General features: G+C 56.5%; 1 protein-coding gene across 2 annotated transcripts in view; it reads right to left on the reverse strand.

Moving 5' to 3' along the window:
- Window positions 1-1,019: 1,019 nt before the first annotated feature.
- The window catches only part of ASS1 (argininosuccinate synthase 1), a 29,499-nt gene continuing 12,610 nt past the window's right edge, over window positions 1,020-17,908 (reverse strand). For both annotated transcript variants that reach the window (XM_037400952.1, XM_037400953.1), the window contains exons 9-15: window positions 15,035-15,125; window positions 13,129-13,213; window positions 11,907-11,971; window positions 7,699-7,830; window positions 3,478-3,634; window positions 1,823-1,888; window positions 1,020-1,304 (exon numbers count right to left, since the gene is read on the reverse strand). In XM_037400952.1, coding sequence (XP_037256849.1) covers window positions 1,250-1,304; window positions 1,823-1,888; window positions 3,478-3,634; window positions 7,699-7,830; window positions 11,907-11,971; window positions 13,129-13,213; window positions 15,035-15,125 — 651 coding nt within the window. In that variant the 3' untranslated portion in view covers window positions 1,020-1,249. The remainder of the gene's footprint in view (window positions 1,305-1,822; window positions 1,889-3,477; window positions 3,635-7,698; window positions 7,831-11,906; window positions 11,972-13,128; window positions 13,214-15,034; window positions 15,126-17,908) is intronic.

Genomic DNA, 17,908 nt, shown 5'->3' on the forward strand with positions numbered 1-17,908 from the left:
GGCCCCACCAGCCCAGAAAACCATTTCTCTCCCCTCGCCTGACAGCCCTCCGCTGCTTTCTCCTCCCAAGATGGTCGCTGCCAGTAATAGCAGGGAAAGTCACATCCAAGCTGGGAAAATAACATGTTATTTTCCTAGCTGTGATGTCAGAGCTTGTCACACTCGCCGACTCAGCAGCAGGGCAGGCAGGGCATGCCTGGCTGTCCCCAAATGGCCACCCGGCCCAGCTGTCCACCCGGGGACTGCAAAAACCTCCCCTTTTTTGGTGGCAGCTCTGCTTTTGCTCCTCAAACACACTGGAAAGCAGCACATCCCTGCCGCTGGGATGCGGCTGCCCGGTGCCCTGCAGCCGTGCCAGGCACTGCGGGGTGCAGCACGGTGGGTGCATCGCTTCCAGCCCTGGAGAGCACCGCTGCCCCCAGCCTGGGGACACGCACCATGGGGACACCCCAAACCAGATCCTTCCCCATCCTCAGTGTTACAGAGCAGCAGCACATCCTGAGCGTTTGCATGGGTCAGGAAGTGTTTTCTTTCTTCCCTCCTGCTTCCACGGCAGTTTTGGAGCGGGTCTCCCTTGCCAAGCCATCCCTGCATCCCAGCCCAGCGCTGCAGCCTCAGCCCTGAGGGACAGAGGGACCCGCAACCTGCCCAGACATGATGGGAGAGAGACCCACTGCCCAGCCCGGAGGGAGCGTTCCTCTCCTCCTTGCCTCCCGCAACACCACTGGAGGATATTTCCCATTTTTTCCTTTTCAGCAATCCCCATGCCTGCTCTTAAAACACACTAAAATAAAGACAAAAGAGATCAAATCCTCTTAACCCATCCCCGCCACTCAGCTAACCCCTCCGGTCCGGCACTGCGTGGGTGATGTCCCCCACTCCCCACCTTCACAAGAAGGTACCAACAAACCCCCCCACGTCCTTCAGAGACACTTAATCCATTACAAATTTCACAAAGCCTGGCTCGGGGAAGCGCTGGGCCAGAAGAGCAAACAAACAAGGCAGGAATAAAGCCCGACTCTCAATGAGCAGACCCAGCGCGTGGCTGGGGTTTTATTTCTTTCCCCACTTCTCCTCTGGCCAACCACCTTTTTTTTAATGATTGCATTTCACTTGCCACCCCATAACAAAGCCATCACCTCCACCGTGACTCTGGGAGACAAGTTACAATTACAAATTACCACCACAATTAGTGCTAGTTCTTAGAGAAATTAGAAAGGGGAGCGGGAGGCTCGCATGCGATTGATTGCTATTCATCCTGCTTTACGGTGACCTTGCTCTGGAGACGATGATATTCCTTCAGCCTAGAAACCAGATTAAAAAAAAATTAATTGTAAATTAACAGTAATAACACACTTTTCCTTTCAATTAATTTAAGCAGAATGAGGGGGCGTGAAGAGCAGGCGTTTGTTAAGGCCTGTACAATTTAATTATATTTTTTTTTCCACGAGATAATGTAATTAATTTATCTTAGAGGGGTGGGGGGACATGGCGGATCGAGAAGAACAAAGCAGTTAACAGGCAACGGAAAAATTAAGAGCCCATTATGTAAATGAGGCGTGTTTTACAGCCCTGGAGCTGGGGGGCGGGGGAGTATGGTGGGGTCTGAGAAATAAGTAAAAGAATGAGACCGGCTGTGCTGGGGAAGGCTGTAATTAGTCAGGGCTGGAGCTGGGGGGGCTGACTGCACCCCAGCATCAGTGGGGGCTTGGGGGGAGGCCCAGCTGCAGCCCCAGAGCCCGAGCTGGGATGGGGAAGAGCCCTGGAGGTGCTGGGGGCTTTGCTCTCCACTTGGGGAGGGTCTCATCTCGGCCCCACAAACCTCAGTGAGTTGATGTTGATGAAGCCGGTGGCGTCGGCGGGCTCGTAGTCCCCTTGCACGTTCATGCTGTGGAGAGAAAGGCACCGTCACTGGGACCGGGGGTCCCAGAGGGGCTGGGGGCTGCCTCTTGGGAAGGGAGAGGACACAGGCGACCCTGGAGCCGGCCGCTCCCCCCGGTCAGTGCCCACAACTGCCCCCTCATCTATTGCTGGTGGGTGTGGGGGGCTCGGGACAGGGTCCCTGCCAGCCCCCAGGGAAGCCACATCGCCTCAGGAGCAGTGGAGCTGCAAGGCCACCCTGATGGTGGTCCCTGGGCTCCCCCAGGCCCTGCTAGAGACATAGCCCCGAATCTCCCTCCGTGGTCCCACATGTGCAGCATCACCCTTCCTTCCTGTGCTCCTGCACCGAGCAGGGATGCTCGCCCTGTCCCAGAGGCACCCCCTGGGTATGGCTGTCCCACGCCAGGCTGGGACAGCTTGCCCTGGGCAGGGAGCAGAGCTCTGGGCAGGGAACACTGCCTGGGCAGGGGACATTGCTCCGGGCAGGGCCCTGGTGCTGGAGGACACCCCAGCATCACTGGGGTTTGTGGTGGTGGCAGCCAGTGCCTCAGTGCAGCACCAAGCGCATCCCCCTCCCCAAAGGCAGCAGCCACCCACCAAATCCCAACTCCAATAGTTTTCTACATCCCCAAACCACACAGCTCATTTCCCAGAAACCGCAAACCTTAACGGAGGAAGTGGAGGGAAATAAAGAAAAAAAAAAAAAAAAGAAGAAGAAAGAGTTTACAACAATTTTACCTCCCCTGACGGGCTACAGAAAAACCTCTGTGCTTTTATTTTTGCTCATTCGAGTGGTTCTGACCTGCTCTATAATTACGTTACTTTCTACCTACTGTGCAGAGGCATTTCCACACAGCTCTGCCTCTCACAGCTTTCTCCCGGGTTCCTGTGACGCCGTCACTCAAAGGCTTTCAAACCAGCGATGTAGAAATCAAAAAGAAAAGGAAAATGGTTGGAGACGCAGGGAGAATAAGTGCCCCTGCTTTTCTCTCCTTCTCTCTTTTTCCTCTGTCCCACCCCCCTCCATCCTCTTTTTTTTTTTTCTTCCTTCTTGTGTTGTTTTTTTTTTTTTTTAAATACTTTATTCATTTAATCTCTCCAAGTGAGAGTGCAAAGCATAATGAAGGGTTGGGACGGATTATTAGGAGCTGTTGATTTTAAGGGGGAGGGAAGGGGGGGAAAAAAGCCAGAGAAGAGAAAGAGAGAAGATAATTTGACATTTACTCCGACTGATCTAAACTCATTCGGGTGTATTTATGGCTTATAAAGTGTTTAGAGAGATTGGAAGGGGTTGAGGGAGGGCTGGGGGGAAGCGGGCGAGCGAGCGAGCAAACAACGTGAAGAAAAGGGAAAAGCCAGAGGGAAAAAAATAATATTGATTTGAAAACACGGCTTGTGCTTTGACTGGGCGCTTGGCTGGGATGATGGCATCACCAGTGTCACCAGATGGGACAGGATGAGGTGGGATGGAGCGGGATGGGAGGGGATGGCGTGGGACAGAGTGGGATGCAACAAGATGGGGTGGGATGCCACAAATGGGGTGGGATGCTCACTGCCAGCACCCCACCCCACCCTGGCCCCCCGAACCCCACTCACCTCACCAGCTCCTCGTTGTACAGCGACTGCGGGGACTCCCTGCCCAGGATGTAGACCTGACCCTTGAAGACAGAGAGGCGCACGGTGCCCGCCACCGCCTCCTGCGAGCGCGCGATGCAGTGCCGGAGGAACTCGCACTCGGGGCTGTGCCAGAAGCCTGTGGGTGGGAGGCAGGGGCAGCAGGGGCACGGGGGAGCCCGGGGTGCCCATGCAGGGCGGTCCCCCAGGCTAAGCCCTCCAAGGCAGACCCTGGGCAGTTTTCAAGGGAAGGAATGCAGTCACGGGATGGGGAGAGGGAAATGAGGTGCTGGGACAGCCAGCTTCAGCTCTGAGGGGTGGAGACCTCACGTGTGTCTCTTCCCCTTGGTGGCCCGTGGGTTCCCACCCGGGAGAGGAGGCTGGAACCGGTTGGTGGAGAAGAGGCAGTGGGGCCATTCTCCTTCCAGCTCCACCAGGAGGGGATGAGCATGGAAATTAAAAGCTTCGTTCAATAAGTACAAAACTGCCACTCAACAAACCCCATCTCAGGAGGGTCAAGTGGAGACAGACAGATGGACACAGAACTGGGGAGGATCAGCTCCCAGCTCCCAGCCCCCTGCGAAAGGCACAAATCCTCCCCTGGGATGGGCAGGGATCAGCCCTGAATGGCCAACCCCAACCGTGGGCTCTGCTCGGGGGGACGCAGCCCCCACAGCAACCCTTTGTCCCTGGGCAGCCCTGGCAAGGGTACCTCACGCAGGAATGGGGGTCCCAGCAGTGCAGCCCCCCAGCCCATCCCGGCAGGATGCAGAGCAGAGCGCTGCTCCCAGGTAACACAGCCCAGGGCAGATGTCTCAGCAGCCCTGGGTGGGCTCCCCTGCCTGGCCCTTCCCAGGGGAGCGGGGCTCAGCTTTCCCCTGCCACCACTTGTTGGGAAGTCCAGCTTGTTCCCCCTGTAATCCCAGAGCAAGAGGCTGGCAGGACACTGGGAACCATTGCCAGCACCCAAGGAAAGCTCTTTCTAACCATGATATGGCAAGTGCCTCCTCCTCCTGAGGCAGCCCCCTGGCACAGCAGCCCCAGGCACCTCGAGACCCCCAGGAGCCCAGACAGCAAGAGCTGGGCTGAAGCCCAGGCTGGGTGTTGGGGTGATGTGTGGCCACACCACAGCCCCCCAAAACACAGCCTGTGGGAACAGTCGCCGGCATCGCCATCCAACAAGGCCACCACGGGCGCACAGAGGGGCCCTAGCCCTGCCTGCTGCCTCCATGCCCCCTCCTGTCCCTAAGCGGGGTAATTAGCAGGGGAGCCCTTGGAGACCTGGAATAAAGCCTGGGAGATGGAGAGGGAGATAGAGGTGGAGAGAGAAAGAGCCCATTCACCACCCTCCGGTCATCCCCAGGTTTTATCTCTCCCATCGCCCTCCCGCTCCCGGTCGCACACCGGTGCCCTCTCACCTTTCCCTTCCCAGCTGGGCTCCGGGGCCAAAGCCATTAAAGAAACAAACAATTTCTTTTGTTCTTTGGCCTCGCCAGCCCCTAGAGCAGGGCCGGATCCTGCAGCCCTGTCCCCGGGATCCGTGTAGCCCTGCTCTGAGGCACAGCATCAAAGCCCTGCAACCCCTCACCATTAAACCACCTCTCTAACCCTGATCCCCTCGGCCACCCCACCACAGCAGGTGGTTGGGGGTGGGGTGGGGGTTGGGGACCCCTTCCCCACAATCAGCACCTCCATGCAGGCAGGGACCCCGGCTCCAGGCAAATACACCCCTCTTTTTGGTAATCACCCTTCAGGTACAGCTCTTCAAACATCAGGATTGATGTAGGGCTGTTGCATCCCCATAAAAAATAAACCTGAGACACATTAAAATAATAACCAGCTACTTACATCCTAGCTCTGACAGCTCCAGGTGCAAGGAAGCATCCCCCCCCTCCTTGCCCCCCACCACAGACACATTCCCCACTGGAAGCGATCCCCCTTAATGACCTTCCTGCCTGGTAACCACCATCCTGCCCTAATCACAGCCTGGGCAGGGGGACAATGGCATTTCTGCACCTGGCCCTACCTGCTTGGACGGGAACTGGCTTCAAAGCCACCCCTCCACAATGGGATCAATGGGGGTGAGGGAAGATAAACACTAATTCTCCTAAAATCAGGGTCTAGTTGCAATAATGAGGTGTTAAAGGAAGGTGAGCTTGAAAGCCTGGCCTCTGGCATGGGGACCCACGGGTGTTGTTTGCACCCCAGTGGGGTTGTTCCTCAGATTCTGGCTTAGCTGCTAGGGAAGTCTAGGACCATGCTGAAAATCCCCAGGGATTCAGCATCTGGAGCCAGGGAAACAGCAGCCTTCACCTGGCAGAGGTGGGAAGGGAGAAGCAAAATCATGATTCCCCAAGTGGCTCTTCAATCTGGTGGCTTTGCAAGCAAGTGGTTAGAAATAAACAAACAGGTTTATGCTTAAACTAAAAAAAACCCCCACAACAAACCGACAAACCCCAACTTCAAATAAAGGCAGCCCAGGACAAAGTCTAATAAAAATAGCCAGCAGCAGGAGCAGCAGCAGAGAGTGAATTAAGGCGAGGGCTGTGATTCAAGGGGAAGGTAACAAGAGACTTCTGCAGCCCCAGGAGCCTCGCGCTGCCTAAACCGTGGTTTAAGCAGCAAAGGGGCCTGGGCATTAAATGCCAGTTGCTGAGGAAGATGCAGGAGGGAATGTCCATGGAGGAGAAGGTGCCAAAGACGAGCACAGGCATCAGAAACTGCAGGGGAGAAGACAGCCTGACCCAGTCCAGCTGGATCTGCTGCTGCCCAAAGCCCGAGCTCCTGGAGTCGGGTTATTTCCAGGGGAGCTTCTCCTGGAAGATCCCACGGGAATTATCACAGCCTTTGCAGTTGGAGAGAAATGCCTGAAAAGTGACAGGAGGAGGAACCAAGAGGCTGAGAAATCAGGACGTGAAAAATAAGAGTGTTGTTTGGCCGAGGGGCAGCAAATGTCTCCGGTGTGGGGTGTCCAGGGATGTCAGCTCTGGAGTGGGCAGGGGACGGGGGAAGAGCCGGGGCATGGGGACACCCCGCTGTGCTGGGAGCCCTGCAGCAGCCCCCCCGGTGTGGGCAGCAGGGTTTGAGCTCACCTACGGCATTTCAGGCTAACCCTGCTTCCTTCAGCTTAGCACCAGCGGCCGAGTCGGGGTTGACCCACAGAGCAGATCCCAGGACAGGGCTGCTGTCCCCTCGGTGCCATTCCAGGTCCCCCCGGGTCCGGCAGCCTCCTGGCCCAGCAGGTTGTCCCCTGTGGCAGCTCCCCCCCCCTCAGCAGTGCAGGGGGACTGAGCTGAGACCCCTCAAACAGCCCCCGCAGGTGGCTGAGCAGACCTGAGCTGGAGCTGCTGGGTGCACCACGGGAGGAAGGGCAAGGGGCCCCATTTCTGTCCCTAACTGTGCCTGCCAGCCAGCACCCCCTTGTCCCTTACGACTGCCAGCCCACCACAGTGCTGAACTCCCCCAGGCCCGGCTGTGCCGGGAGCAGCTGGAAGCCCCTCCGGCAGCCCCCGGCAAAGCCACAACGCGCAGTGCCCCTGTGTGGGCTGCTCACCGCATAGCACGGCCAGGACCCTCCGTCCTGCAGCCCTCAGACCCCAGCCACAGCACCTTGAGGACCCCCTGTGCTGCACACCCCTGCGCTTCTCTCTGCCAGGGCATGGGAGAGGTCTCTGGCTTCAAATCCCACCGTGGGGATGGCTGTGCCGGGAGCCTGGGTGCTCCAGGGCCCCAAATCCTGGTGGGATCCCCTCCCCATGGGGCGAGGGCAGGTGGAGAGATGGAGGGGGCTGGAGGGGAGAGCTGGGGAAAGGTGATGTGGGGGGACAATGGGACGGTGAATTACAGCCTGTGAGACATCCCAATGTGTCGGATGGGACAAAGTGGTGGCACCAGGCTGGGAGAGATGTTGGGAGCATCCCCCACCAGCAAGCCCTCACGGAAGGCAGCATCGCCTCCCAAAGGCAGGTGTGGAGCCCCCCCCCTCGGCATGAAAGCAGGCAGGGTGTGGGGCTAAGCTCAGCCCCCAGCACAAGCAAACCCATCCTTTCCCCCTTGAGTCGCTTCAAAATCCACACTGGAATTTTACAGCCCTGAGTGCATGAACCAGCGGGACCTGCAGCCTCCGGTAGCAACAAGGGAGGAGGAGGAGGAAGGCTGCGAGGATGCTGTGGTGGCAGGGCCAGGCCGAAGGACCGTACGTACCGTTGTACACCAGCTCGGAGAATTTCAAGGCAAGCCCCTGCTTGATTTTCCGTACTTCCCGGTCCATGGTGAAGGCCTCGATATCTAAATGCGCATGGTATAGGATCGTTCCCGCTGGGGTCTCATAGATACCTAGCCATTTTTCCAGGCAGGGGGAAAAGCAGAAAAAGAGAGAGAAACGAATGAGACCAAAACTGTCAGCAAATGACAAAAAATAATGACTTGGCTGACAGAAGGAGCTGTGGTCGAGCGCATTCAGTCCCAGCTCGCTGTAAAATGCATCTGTCATTATGTTCATGCTGGGGCCGAGACAGTCCACTCCGCACCTTGTGGAGAAAATTTCTAGATTCCCCTCTTTGAAGAGGCACTCTGACGAGGCTAAATGACAGGGTTTGGGAACCGATCCCCCCGCCGATCCGTGCCCAACGGTCTGCAGCTGAAAACCTGTAATTAAAGGAACGACGCGGGGCACAGGCGCGGGGAGCGGAGGCCTGAAATACCCTCCTCTCCCCTCAGCTGCGAGGAACAGCCCCGCGCGGCCACTGTGAAGCAATGAGGCTACCTGGGGGCTGGGAGGGCAACCTCATTTGGGGCTGGCGGGGCCCCCCCCAGTCCCTTCCCACCTGCCCCCCCATTGCACAAGGCCTGGGGATGGAGGGATGCTTATTATTTTGGCGATGGTGGCTGATGCTGTGGGTGAGCTGCTGCCTTTGTTACAGCCACTCGGGGCTTATTTTCTGCATAACGTGTTTACTTGGTGGTTAAATATGAGTGCAGTGCTCCGCTCCAGGTTGGATGTGTGTAGATAGGTGGGGGGGCGGAAACGTTGAGCTAGTCCGGCAATGAACATGGGGTGGGCATGGCTGTAACCTGCCCATGGCCAGGGCTGCTCCACCAGCACGTTCCTGTCCCCTGCCTGTCCACGGGGATGGTCCCCTCCCAGTGCCAGGCACCTGTGCTATGGCATGGCCATGGGAAGGGCAAAGGGCACCCACCCGCTGGGTTTTGCTGGCATGCAAAGAAACCCCATGGGAAAGCATCCCCACCGAAAGGGGATGTGTCCCCAGCCCCGAGATGGGGTGAGGGGAGCCCACGGGGCTGTCATGGAGGCTCAAACGCACACCAGGTTCTGCCCACTCAGTGCCCTGGAGAGTGGCATAGGCTCAAGCATGTCCTGGGGTGGCCACAGTCCCACAGACATGGCAGGAGCCCTGCCTACTGTGGCAGCCCAAGCTCCTTCCACCAGCCCTCATCCCTACCAGGGTCCATGACCTCAGCACCCTACAGGCAGGGGACAGGATGCAGCTGTCCCAGAGGAGAGCCACCCCCTCCTCTGAGGCCACCCCAGCGATGCGTGCTGTTGCAGCCCGGTCCTGGGGGACAGCTCAGCACCCATCCTCACGGGGCTGCGGGAGGAGACAACCAAGTTAACACCAAAAACCAGCCGTCGTGGCACACGGGCACAGAGGGCTGCTCTGTGCCCCTCCAGCCACGACCATGAAGCTGAGCCCACCACTAACACCATTAATATTCCCTCTCTTTCCCCTTAGGAGGTGTTAAAGCCAATTTTGGTTGACCAAAGGTTTGAGTTTGTGTCGTCTGTGAGGTCTTGACGCTCACCTCCTGCCTGTTTGCCTGCACCCCTACCTGATGCTAGAGAACTGGGGACTGGAACATGACAGCCAGGGTGGAGGGAGCTGACAGCCGCACTCCCAGCCTCGCTGCCGAGGAGGCAAGAGACACCTTCAAAGTGACACTTGCAGTGTCTCCAAGTGTCTATTTTCACCTCCCCGTGTTTACAGGAAAAAGACAGAGGTGTCAGCACTGCAGCCTGGTGAAGCTTCAATCACCCCGTAATTACTGCTGGGGAAGGGGGGGACCGGGGCCGGGGGGGCACATGGAGGGGGAGCAGCCAAGGAGACAGCTGCCACTGCTTAAAATTTTCTAATTTGTAACCTCGGCTGTCAGTTCACCTCCATCCGAGCAATTTTGCTGTGCTGAGTGCAGGCTGTCACTCCCGACGTCATCCCTGGGATGGGATGCATTGGCTTCCTGAGGGGAAGAGGAGGGTGATGTTGCCCATGGGAAGATGCTGCCCAAATTTCGACCACTGGTCCAGGGTTGAGGCCCAGCGTGCCCGGTACGGGTTCATCACAGGGAAGGGGTTTTCCGCTTTCCTCCTCCATCTGCTCAATGCACGGAGGGGAGGAAAAGGGAAAAGGAAGGAGAGAGCCAAGGGGAGGAAAAGCCCCAGCCAAAGGCAGCGCTCAGCTCTTTTGGCAGTGGCCATCCCCTCCTTCCTGCTTCCTCCCCACTGATTTCATTTACTTCACTTAATTAGCCCCCCTTCAGAGTTAAAAAGATAATTTGATAATGAGGATGTGAAAAGGCAGGAGAGGCAGGGCCACGCTCCCGCTTGCAGCCAAGAGCCCCCAGCTGAGCCATGGCCCCCCCAGCCGGCTGCAGAGCCGCTCCCTGGCACCCCATAATTAGCCACCCTCCTCCCACTAAAACAAATATGGCAAAATTGAATTAATAGGGCTTAAAAGGCTGGCGCGGGCACGCTCAGCTCACCCCTCGCCCATTAGGCCTTAACGAAGTTCAATTAGGAGCTTAGTAAAAATCAATGCAAATGAATTTTTCTCTTCGACTCCCCAGGTCCGGGAGGTGAGGGAGGGGAGGCACCTGGCAGGAGCCTTCGCTGGCACCGCCGTGGCCCCGGAGGGCTCTTGCTGTGCTGTGACTGCCTGTGCCTCAGTGTCCCTGCAGCGCGGGGGTCCCTGTGCCGCCCCAAGGAAGTGTCAGAACCCGGAGCCAGTGGGGCCACCGCATCCACTGGGATTTAAGGGACCATCTCCTCCCACCTGCAAGCCCAGGTCCCATCTCCTGCCCCTTTGACCCAAACCCCGTTGGGGGTCCAAGATGCTCCCTGAACTGCCCTGCACCCCAAAACCCCCAGGGGGAGGTGGGTACCGGCAGCACCCTCCTGCTCTGGCCTCCTCCCATCCCAGCTCTCCATCTCTCCCATAGAAGCAGATTCCTGGGAGGTTTCAGTTAATCCCAAAGAGCAAAACCAGGGGCAGGATCCTGCTCAAAGCAAGGAGGAAAACCTGCCACCAAGGTCTTGTCCCGGAGGTGCGTGCACCCCCACTGTCCCCAGAACACCCAGTCCTCCTGCGTCTGCGGTGCACAAACACGGCAGCGATCGCTTGGCAATGTCATGCAGGAGACAGACATGACAGTTAAATGGGGTTTAGAGAAATTATTAAATGCTGGAAGGGTCACTAGAGCGTGTCAGTGGCTCTTAAAAAAATAAAATAGGTTTTGACAAATTACTCAGCATCTTGCATGCAAATGCGCAGGCTGGTGTGTGCAGTTTGGCGTTTTTTTCCTTCCTTCTTTTGGTTTTAATTTGATTATTCAAACTAGGATCAAATGATTTGGGGTTTTGTTTTGTTTTTGCCTTTTGTGGCTGACACTCTTGCAAAGGGGCTGGTGCCCTGCGGTGGGGTGGGGGACCACAGGCTGAGTCTAACCGAAATATTTGCTGATGCCCTGCACAGAGGGCAAGTTTAAAGAAAGGGGGCATCTAATCATGTGTTAGTGAGGTTTAAAACAAAAGCGTGGGGGCAAGGAGGTGGGAAATGATGATAAGCCACCTCATTACTTAGTTCTGCACGGGGCAGCTCGCTGCCTCCAGAGATTTCCAATGAAGCTCATCCTAATGGATGATCAATACTAAGAGTCGCAGCCTCAAAAACACATAGATAAATCAAAGAATTGGCTTAAAAAAACCCTCAGTGATTTGCATTTGCCTCCTGCGCTTTGTACCTGTACTATAGAGCCTTGCACCCTCCAGGACCTCCCATCAGCATCTTCCCACATAAGCCCACAGCTCGGTGTTTTTACCACTGCAGACAGGTCTCACCCAGGACGTGGGGTCTCTGGTGGCACAGGGACCCCAGGCTGGTGTGAACAGTGGCAGTGGCAGTGAGCAGGCAGCTGCCTTCATTAGAGAGCAGTGAGAAGTCCCTGTCACAGGGAAATCTCGGTCAAAAGCTGATGGGGAGGGAGCAACTGAGGGCTGCTGGTGTGACCTGAGCCAGAGCACCCCAGTGATGCTCAGCACCTGACATGTCCCGCCAGGGTTTTCCCTTTTTTTGCTGTTATTAGGACAGGGACGGCACCACTGGTGGGTGACTGCTCACCTCTGGACTTCATCCCAACGAAGCGGTTCTCCACTATGTCGATGCGCCCCACTCCGTGCTTGCCCCTGCCAAGGAGAAGGAAAGTTGCAGCCTCCCCAGCCCCACAGTGGGACATGTGGGGGACAAACCCCAAATGACAGTGTGGCCAGCCCCTGAGTAGCACTGGTGACCATTGGTAGCGACCCATGGTGGGTTCTTGCCATGGTGTGTGACAAGGAGGTGGATTTTCTCTCCTTTTCCCCTCCTTTTTGCTGTGCCAGCAGCCTCTCCATCCTCCCTCGCTGCTGGGTCTGGCAGCACCACAAGGACCCATGGTACCTGGGCCACTGGAAAACAAACTGGGCAAGGAGACAGGACATGCTGCAGCTGTATTCCCAATGACCAAAGTAACTTTAAAACCACTTAATTAATATTTAAAAAGCAAACTACATGGAAAAGTTCATTCCCATTCAGCGCCAGGGGGATACAGGCAGAGGCACAAAGGAGGGTGGCCAGGGACTGCGTGGCACTTGGTGTAAGGTGGGAGGAGTGGGTCCCCTCGTGGGTGCTGCTGTATTTTTGGGCAAGCCCCTGGTGATGGCTCTGCCCCAGCGGCAGCAGAAGCTGGGAATGGGCTGGCACAGGGCAGAAAACCCTGAAGGAGCTGCTGCTGTGCAGGCAGGGGGAGGACGGGGCGATGGACCGGGCCAGCACATCTCTACGCCCCCAGAAATCCAAGTCTCTGTCCAAAAGGGACACTGAGCCCCCTCGGGCAGGCAGGGTGAGGCGATGACCCCAGGATGCAGGAGCTGGGGGTCTGGGGCTGGACGGGGACCAGGGGCAAAGGATGCCCCACAGGCTGGGGGTGCCCCAGGGGCTGAGCCCCCCACTGCAGGCAGGGCAGCCCCTGCCCAGCTGTGCAGCTGGGGCACATGGTAAATGCAGAGGGTGGTAGTAAGTCTTTTTAGCCCTCCTGATGCACATGGAGCAAAACCCTAAATACCCCTGTGCTCCTGGCCTGGGTGCCCAGCTCCACTCGCTGGCACAAATGGCTCAACTGGGACCTAACTGGAACCCAGCTGGGACCATCCCAACCTCGTGCTGCTGACCACCGTCCCCGGCCTCATCCGGACATGCCTGCTGTGAGCATCCCGCATCCATCCCGCCCTGGGGACCTGGGGATGCTACCCCCATCCCCGCTGCCAGCTGGCGGGCAGGTGGCAGGGGACAGCGTGGCACTCACGCGATCTCATTCAGGTACACGAAGAGCTCCAGGGCTGAGCAACGAGTGGCTCCATCCCCCGTGTTGGTGACCTTCACAGGGACACCTGCGGAGGCAGGGAGGCAGGATGGGCAGGATCAGCCAGTGTCAGGATCCCCCCAGAACATCACCCCGCGGGCGTTAAATAGATGTGACAGATATGAACTCTAAATAACTTCTTAAAAAGGCATATCCAAGCTGGTGCGGGGGGGAGGCGAGGGGAGGGGGACCCACCTCGAGAGAGAAGTGAAATAAATAAATAAAAAAGGCCATAAAAACGTCCCCCCCTTCTTTTCCCCTCTCCTCTCCCTCTCTCTTTTTAGGGCCTGTGAAATTGCAACCAGGCCCTTAACTAATTGAATTTCACGCTCGGCAATTGTCTTACAGCACAGCACCTTCTGTCCCACCAGCCCCTGGCCGGGGGGGCTGACAAATGTGTGTGTCCCCCCCTCCCCTGCTAGCATGGGGGGCGTCTGGGGGGGGACCCCCACACCAGGGCACGACTGCTCGCACACGCACGCACACGCACCCCGCGGCGGGGTGCTCCCCACCATGAATTAATTATTGCACTTTTTTTTTTTTTTTTTTTTTTAGCCCCCTCTTTTTTGCTTAAAATTTTTTTAAGGGCGCTGGGCAGGAGCAAGGCGGGGGGATGCTGAATAGAAAGAGGCATTTTTCTTTAGCGGTGTGAAATGAGCAATAAATGTATTAGGAAGCTGACAAGGGGGCTGCGGGGCCCACAAAGAAAAGCGGTGCGGAGTTGGAGGCTAATCCCCCCTCCATCTGCCCTCCTCATTACCATTTAACGCACTATCAGTTGCCAATCAGCCTCAATGCCTCCCTTTCTAGTCTTTATTATGGAGGCGCCCGCTAGAGCCCTGGCTAGTGATGGGGGCTGTCAGCTCCCCCCCACTAAACCCCCTATTTTTCCAGGGGTTTATAAACTCAGTTGTAAATTGCTATTAAATGTAACTCGCGGCAATAATGAACCTTAAGCTGCTTCTCGGCGCGGGTCCCCCCACTCCGCGCCCTCCCCTCGCCCCGGCTCTTTCTATTCGCATCCTCCGCCGGGGTATTGGCCGGGGTCGGCTCGGCGGAGAGCCGACGTTGTCGGTGCCGTTGTTAGTGAAAGCTGCTTAGCCTTTAAAATAGTTAATAATTAGATTAAAACTTCAAATAAATTAACTAGGGGCTGAATGGGCTGCTGGGAGGGGGGCTGCTCCTTGCAGGGGGATCATTATAATGGCGCAGGGATGCTGGCAGCGGGGGGGTGGTGGGGAGGCAGGGGGTGCCCCCTCTGAGCGGGGGCTCCCCCCAGCCTGGGCTGGGCTTGCCACTGCTGCCAGCAGGGGTGGTGGCACAGTGATGCCCATGACTGGTGGAGGTGGGAGATGATGCCCTGTGCCCCCTCTCGGGGTGACAGCTCTGGGGCTGGGCCCTGTCCTGTGCCCCCAGGGATGGGACGGGGTGCCCTTGTCTCCTTTGGGCAACGCTGATAGTGCCACCGGCCAAATCCTGCTGGAGCATCTCTCCAGCTGTGACAGTGGCCAGGGCCACCTGTATGTCCCCATGGCCACCCACCTGTATGCCACCCTGCTTGAGAGAGACCTGTTCCCACTCTGCCTCAATGGTTGGCATGGGAGCTCAGACCCCTCTCCACTCTCAGGGGGTCCCAGCCAGCCCCCTGAGAAGTACCCAGACCCTCTGCGCACCTTGAAGAGCCCCAGCGTGCTGCAAGCACCATCCCACGCCCTGATGCCACGAGTTGGGGTTCGCCCCACCTGCCCCCACCCTGGGGATGCTCCCAGCAGCCCTCGGTCCTGTCTGGGGAGCAGGGTTCAGCTTCGGGGGGCAGAGAGATGTGGGGGGTCTGCCCGGAGGCGCTTACCCCGCTCAAACTCCATCTCCAGCACGTCCGGGGTGTTGGGAGAGGTGGCGGGATCACAGGTCTTCGTGTAGAGCCCAGGGGGGGCCTGATTCTGCAGGGTGGGGAGAGAGAAGAGAGTCAGTGGCATTGGCAAGGCCAATGCTGCCAGCAGCCCCGACCCCAGCGTGCATCCCCCATCCCTGGTGAGCATCCCCCATCCCCGGTGCACAGCCCCCATCCCCAAGGCACCGGGGCTGGCACCGCACAGCACCAGTGCTTACCGGGGCCCTAGGAACAAAGGGGTTGGAAGAATCAGTCAATTTTTCCCCTCAACTTGATCTCATCTTTTCCTCCGACGCCCCCACAGCTGGAGGCGGGATGGCTGTGGAGAAGCAAGTCAGGCAGGGAAAAGCTGGACGATGGCAGCGAGAGGCAGGGCGGGCACCCGCACGTCCCCACGGCACAGCCGGGCTTATTCGGCGCTGACCGAAAAAACTAATGAGGAGGCCTGACCCCAGCAGGTGCTCCAGGCACACCGGCTCTTTCATGGTGTCCCCGGGGTTAATACACATGGGGGAAAATAGAGGAACAAAGCAAAAACCCATTTCAGAGCACATCAACCTTTATGTATATTTTTTTTCCTAGATTTATAGGAAAGAGGCATCTTATCTCCGTTGGAGCCAGGCCACTGGAGGCTTGGGTGCTGACAAAGAATTGCTGCAATTGAAGCGCATGCCAGAAAAGGGGGGGAAATATAATAAAAAAGCTTTCCGTCCCGGAGAGCAAATGCTTTGCAATTTCACATGCCCCCTCGACACTTGATGCACGACGCGACTGCACACGCTGACCCCAAACCACTTCCAGACTGGCGTTTGAAAACTCCTGTCTCTGGAAGGATGCCTCCACCCAGCCGCAGCTCAGGGAGGGGAAACTGAGGCACGGAGCACCCAGGGCATGTGCAACGTGGGGGAAAGGCAGGCAGGGCTGAGCAAACGAACCACTGAGCAGGGCTGGGGCAAAGCTGGGCTTGGCCGGCATCAGGGGGGGATGCTGCCAAGGACCCTCCTCCAGATGAGGAGTCCCAGTCACCTAAAGCCCCCTGTGCCAGCAGCTCGGGTGGAGTTTCTCCAAACTCGGCTGCTCCTACAAATGTTTTAAATGGTGGTAAACTGGTATTTCCACACCAAACCTGGCTGGTGAGAGCTGGAGCTCTGGGCATCCCTGGGCGGCAAAGCCCTGCCTGCACCCACCCACCGCCCTGCTCGTGCTCCCTCTCCTGTTAAAGCACAACTCTTCTCCTGCTTACTTTTCCTCCCTTCTCCTTTCCAGTGTGGGAAAAAAGGACAAATTAGAAAGCAAGTTAGAAAACGAACAAACAAAAAAGACCGAAAGCAATTGCTTTAAAAAAATGTTAAGCTTCTTAAAGGGAAAATTAATTTCTCTGCAGAAGAAGCTTTCATTTCAAATTTTTAAAGATGCGCAATGATCTTTTTTAGTGAGAACTTCCAACGATCTTTTTTAGTCAGAACTTCCTCTTTTTTTTTTTTTCCCTCCAATAAATAGCAACACCCGATCACTGTCAGTGCCTGAGGGTGGCCTGCCCGGCTGCCAGCATCCCTGCCACCCTCTCCACACCAGGGCTCCCCCCTTGTCTCACCCCAAACCGTGGGGCCACAGCCGAATCCCAGGAATACAGACATAAGTACCCCAGCACACGCTCCAGCAAAACTACCTCAGGTTCCCATTTTTTCTCATTTTTGCCCCTTTCCCTTGTTTTAAACAAGAGGCGCTGGCAGGCGTGCCTGCCCCTTTCCCCCCGTGCGCACACATGCACAAATTACACGGGCTGCGGATTTCAATTTTACATCGTCTGGCCTTTCCTAGCCCTGATCACACTTATTAACTAGACGAACCTGCAAGAGATGATGAAAAACTTTGAGTTCAAAAGGAAAGATGTGGGGGGGCGGGAGGGGAAAAATACTGGAAAGTATTAAAAACTCTTTACTAAACATTGGAAGTCAAAGTCAGGTAGTTTCCAATTTTCCGAGCCAACTATGAAAACCCCTATTAAATAAAATAACTAAATAGAAATAAAAGTGACATTTGGCTTGCATTCCATCATTACGGTGCGAGTCTGTCCTCTTTTTATTCTCTCTCCTAAAAGCACAGTTCAAATGACAAATAGTTTGTTGCAGTGTATCAATGCCTTCTATTTATCCCTCCCCGCAGGGGGGCTAGTCCTGCAATGTCATCTTTAAAGGGGAGAGAGGGAAAAAAAAAGGGGAGGAAAAAAAAAAGGGAAAAAAAAAAAAAGGAAGAGTGTGTGGAAAGGGAGAGAGGGAGGGGGAAAGAAAGAAGCAAGAAAAACTGGGCAAGAAGAGAAGAAATTGGAAGCAAATGGTCCATGAAGTAAACCATGATGCAGAGCTATCGATGCCGCAAATGGTTTATTCATCCGGCTGATATTGTTGTGCCCGGGACTGAATGAACTCTTTCAGAGTGCCATATGAAGTTAAAGCAAGTAAATTTCTATCTTTCTCCGCATTAGCTGCCTCATTGCCCTTCAATCGGGCCTCACAGAGGCAGAAAATAGCTCAACCATCTGCTTTCAAATCCCTGCGTTTGGCAGGTCCCGGGGGTTTGGGGAGGGGAGCCCGCCGTGCCTGGCACCCCGGATCCTGCCGTGGCCACCCTGGTGCCCAGCACTGCTTTCAGCGCCGGGAAAAGGGACGGTGGTGACACCACACTGTGGGAAGCCACCTCCCGGCGCTGGCAGAGGGAGAGGTGCCAGAGCAGAGGATGCTCGGGGATGGGGTCAGGGCACTGCTTGGCCCCATTCTCCGAGCTGGCTTTGGGAAGGAAGCGGGCTTGGCAGAGCCTCAGGACCAGGGGTCT

This window comes from Falco rusticolus, chromosome 9 (assembly GCF_015220075.1).
Source record: "Falco rusticolus isolate bFalRus1 chromosome 9, bFalRus1.pri, whole genome shotgun sequence".
In the NCBI taxonomy this organism is placed as follows: Eukaryota; Metazoa; Chordata; class Aves; order Falconiformes; family Falconidae; genus Falco; species Falco rusticolus.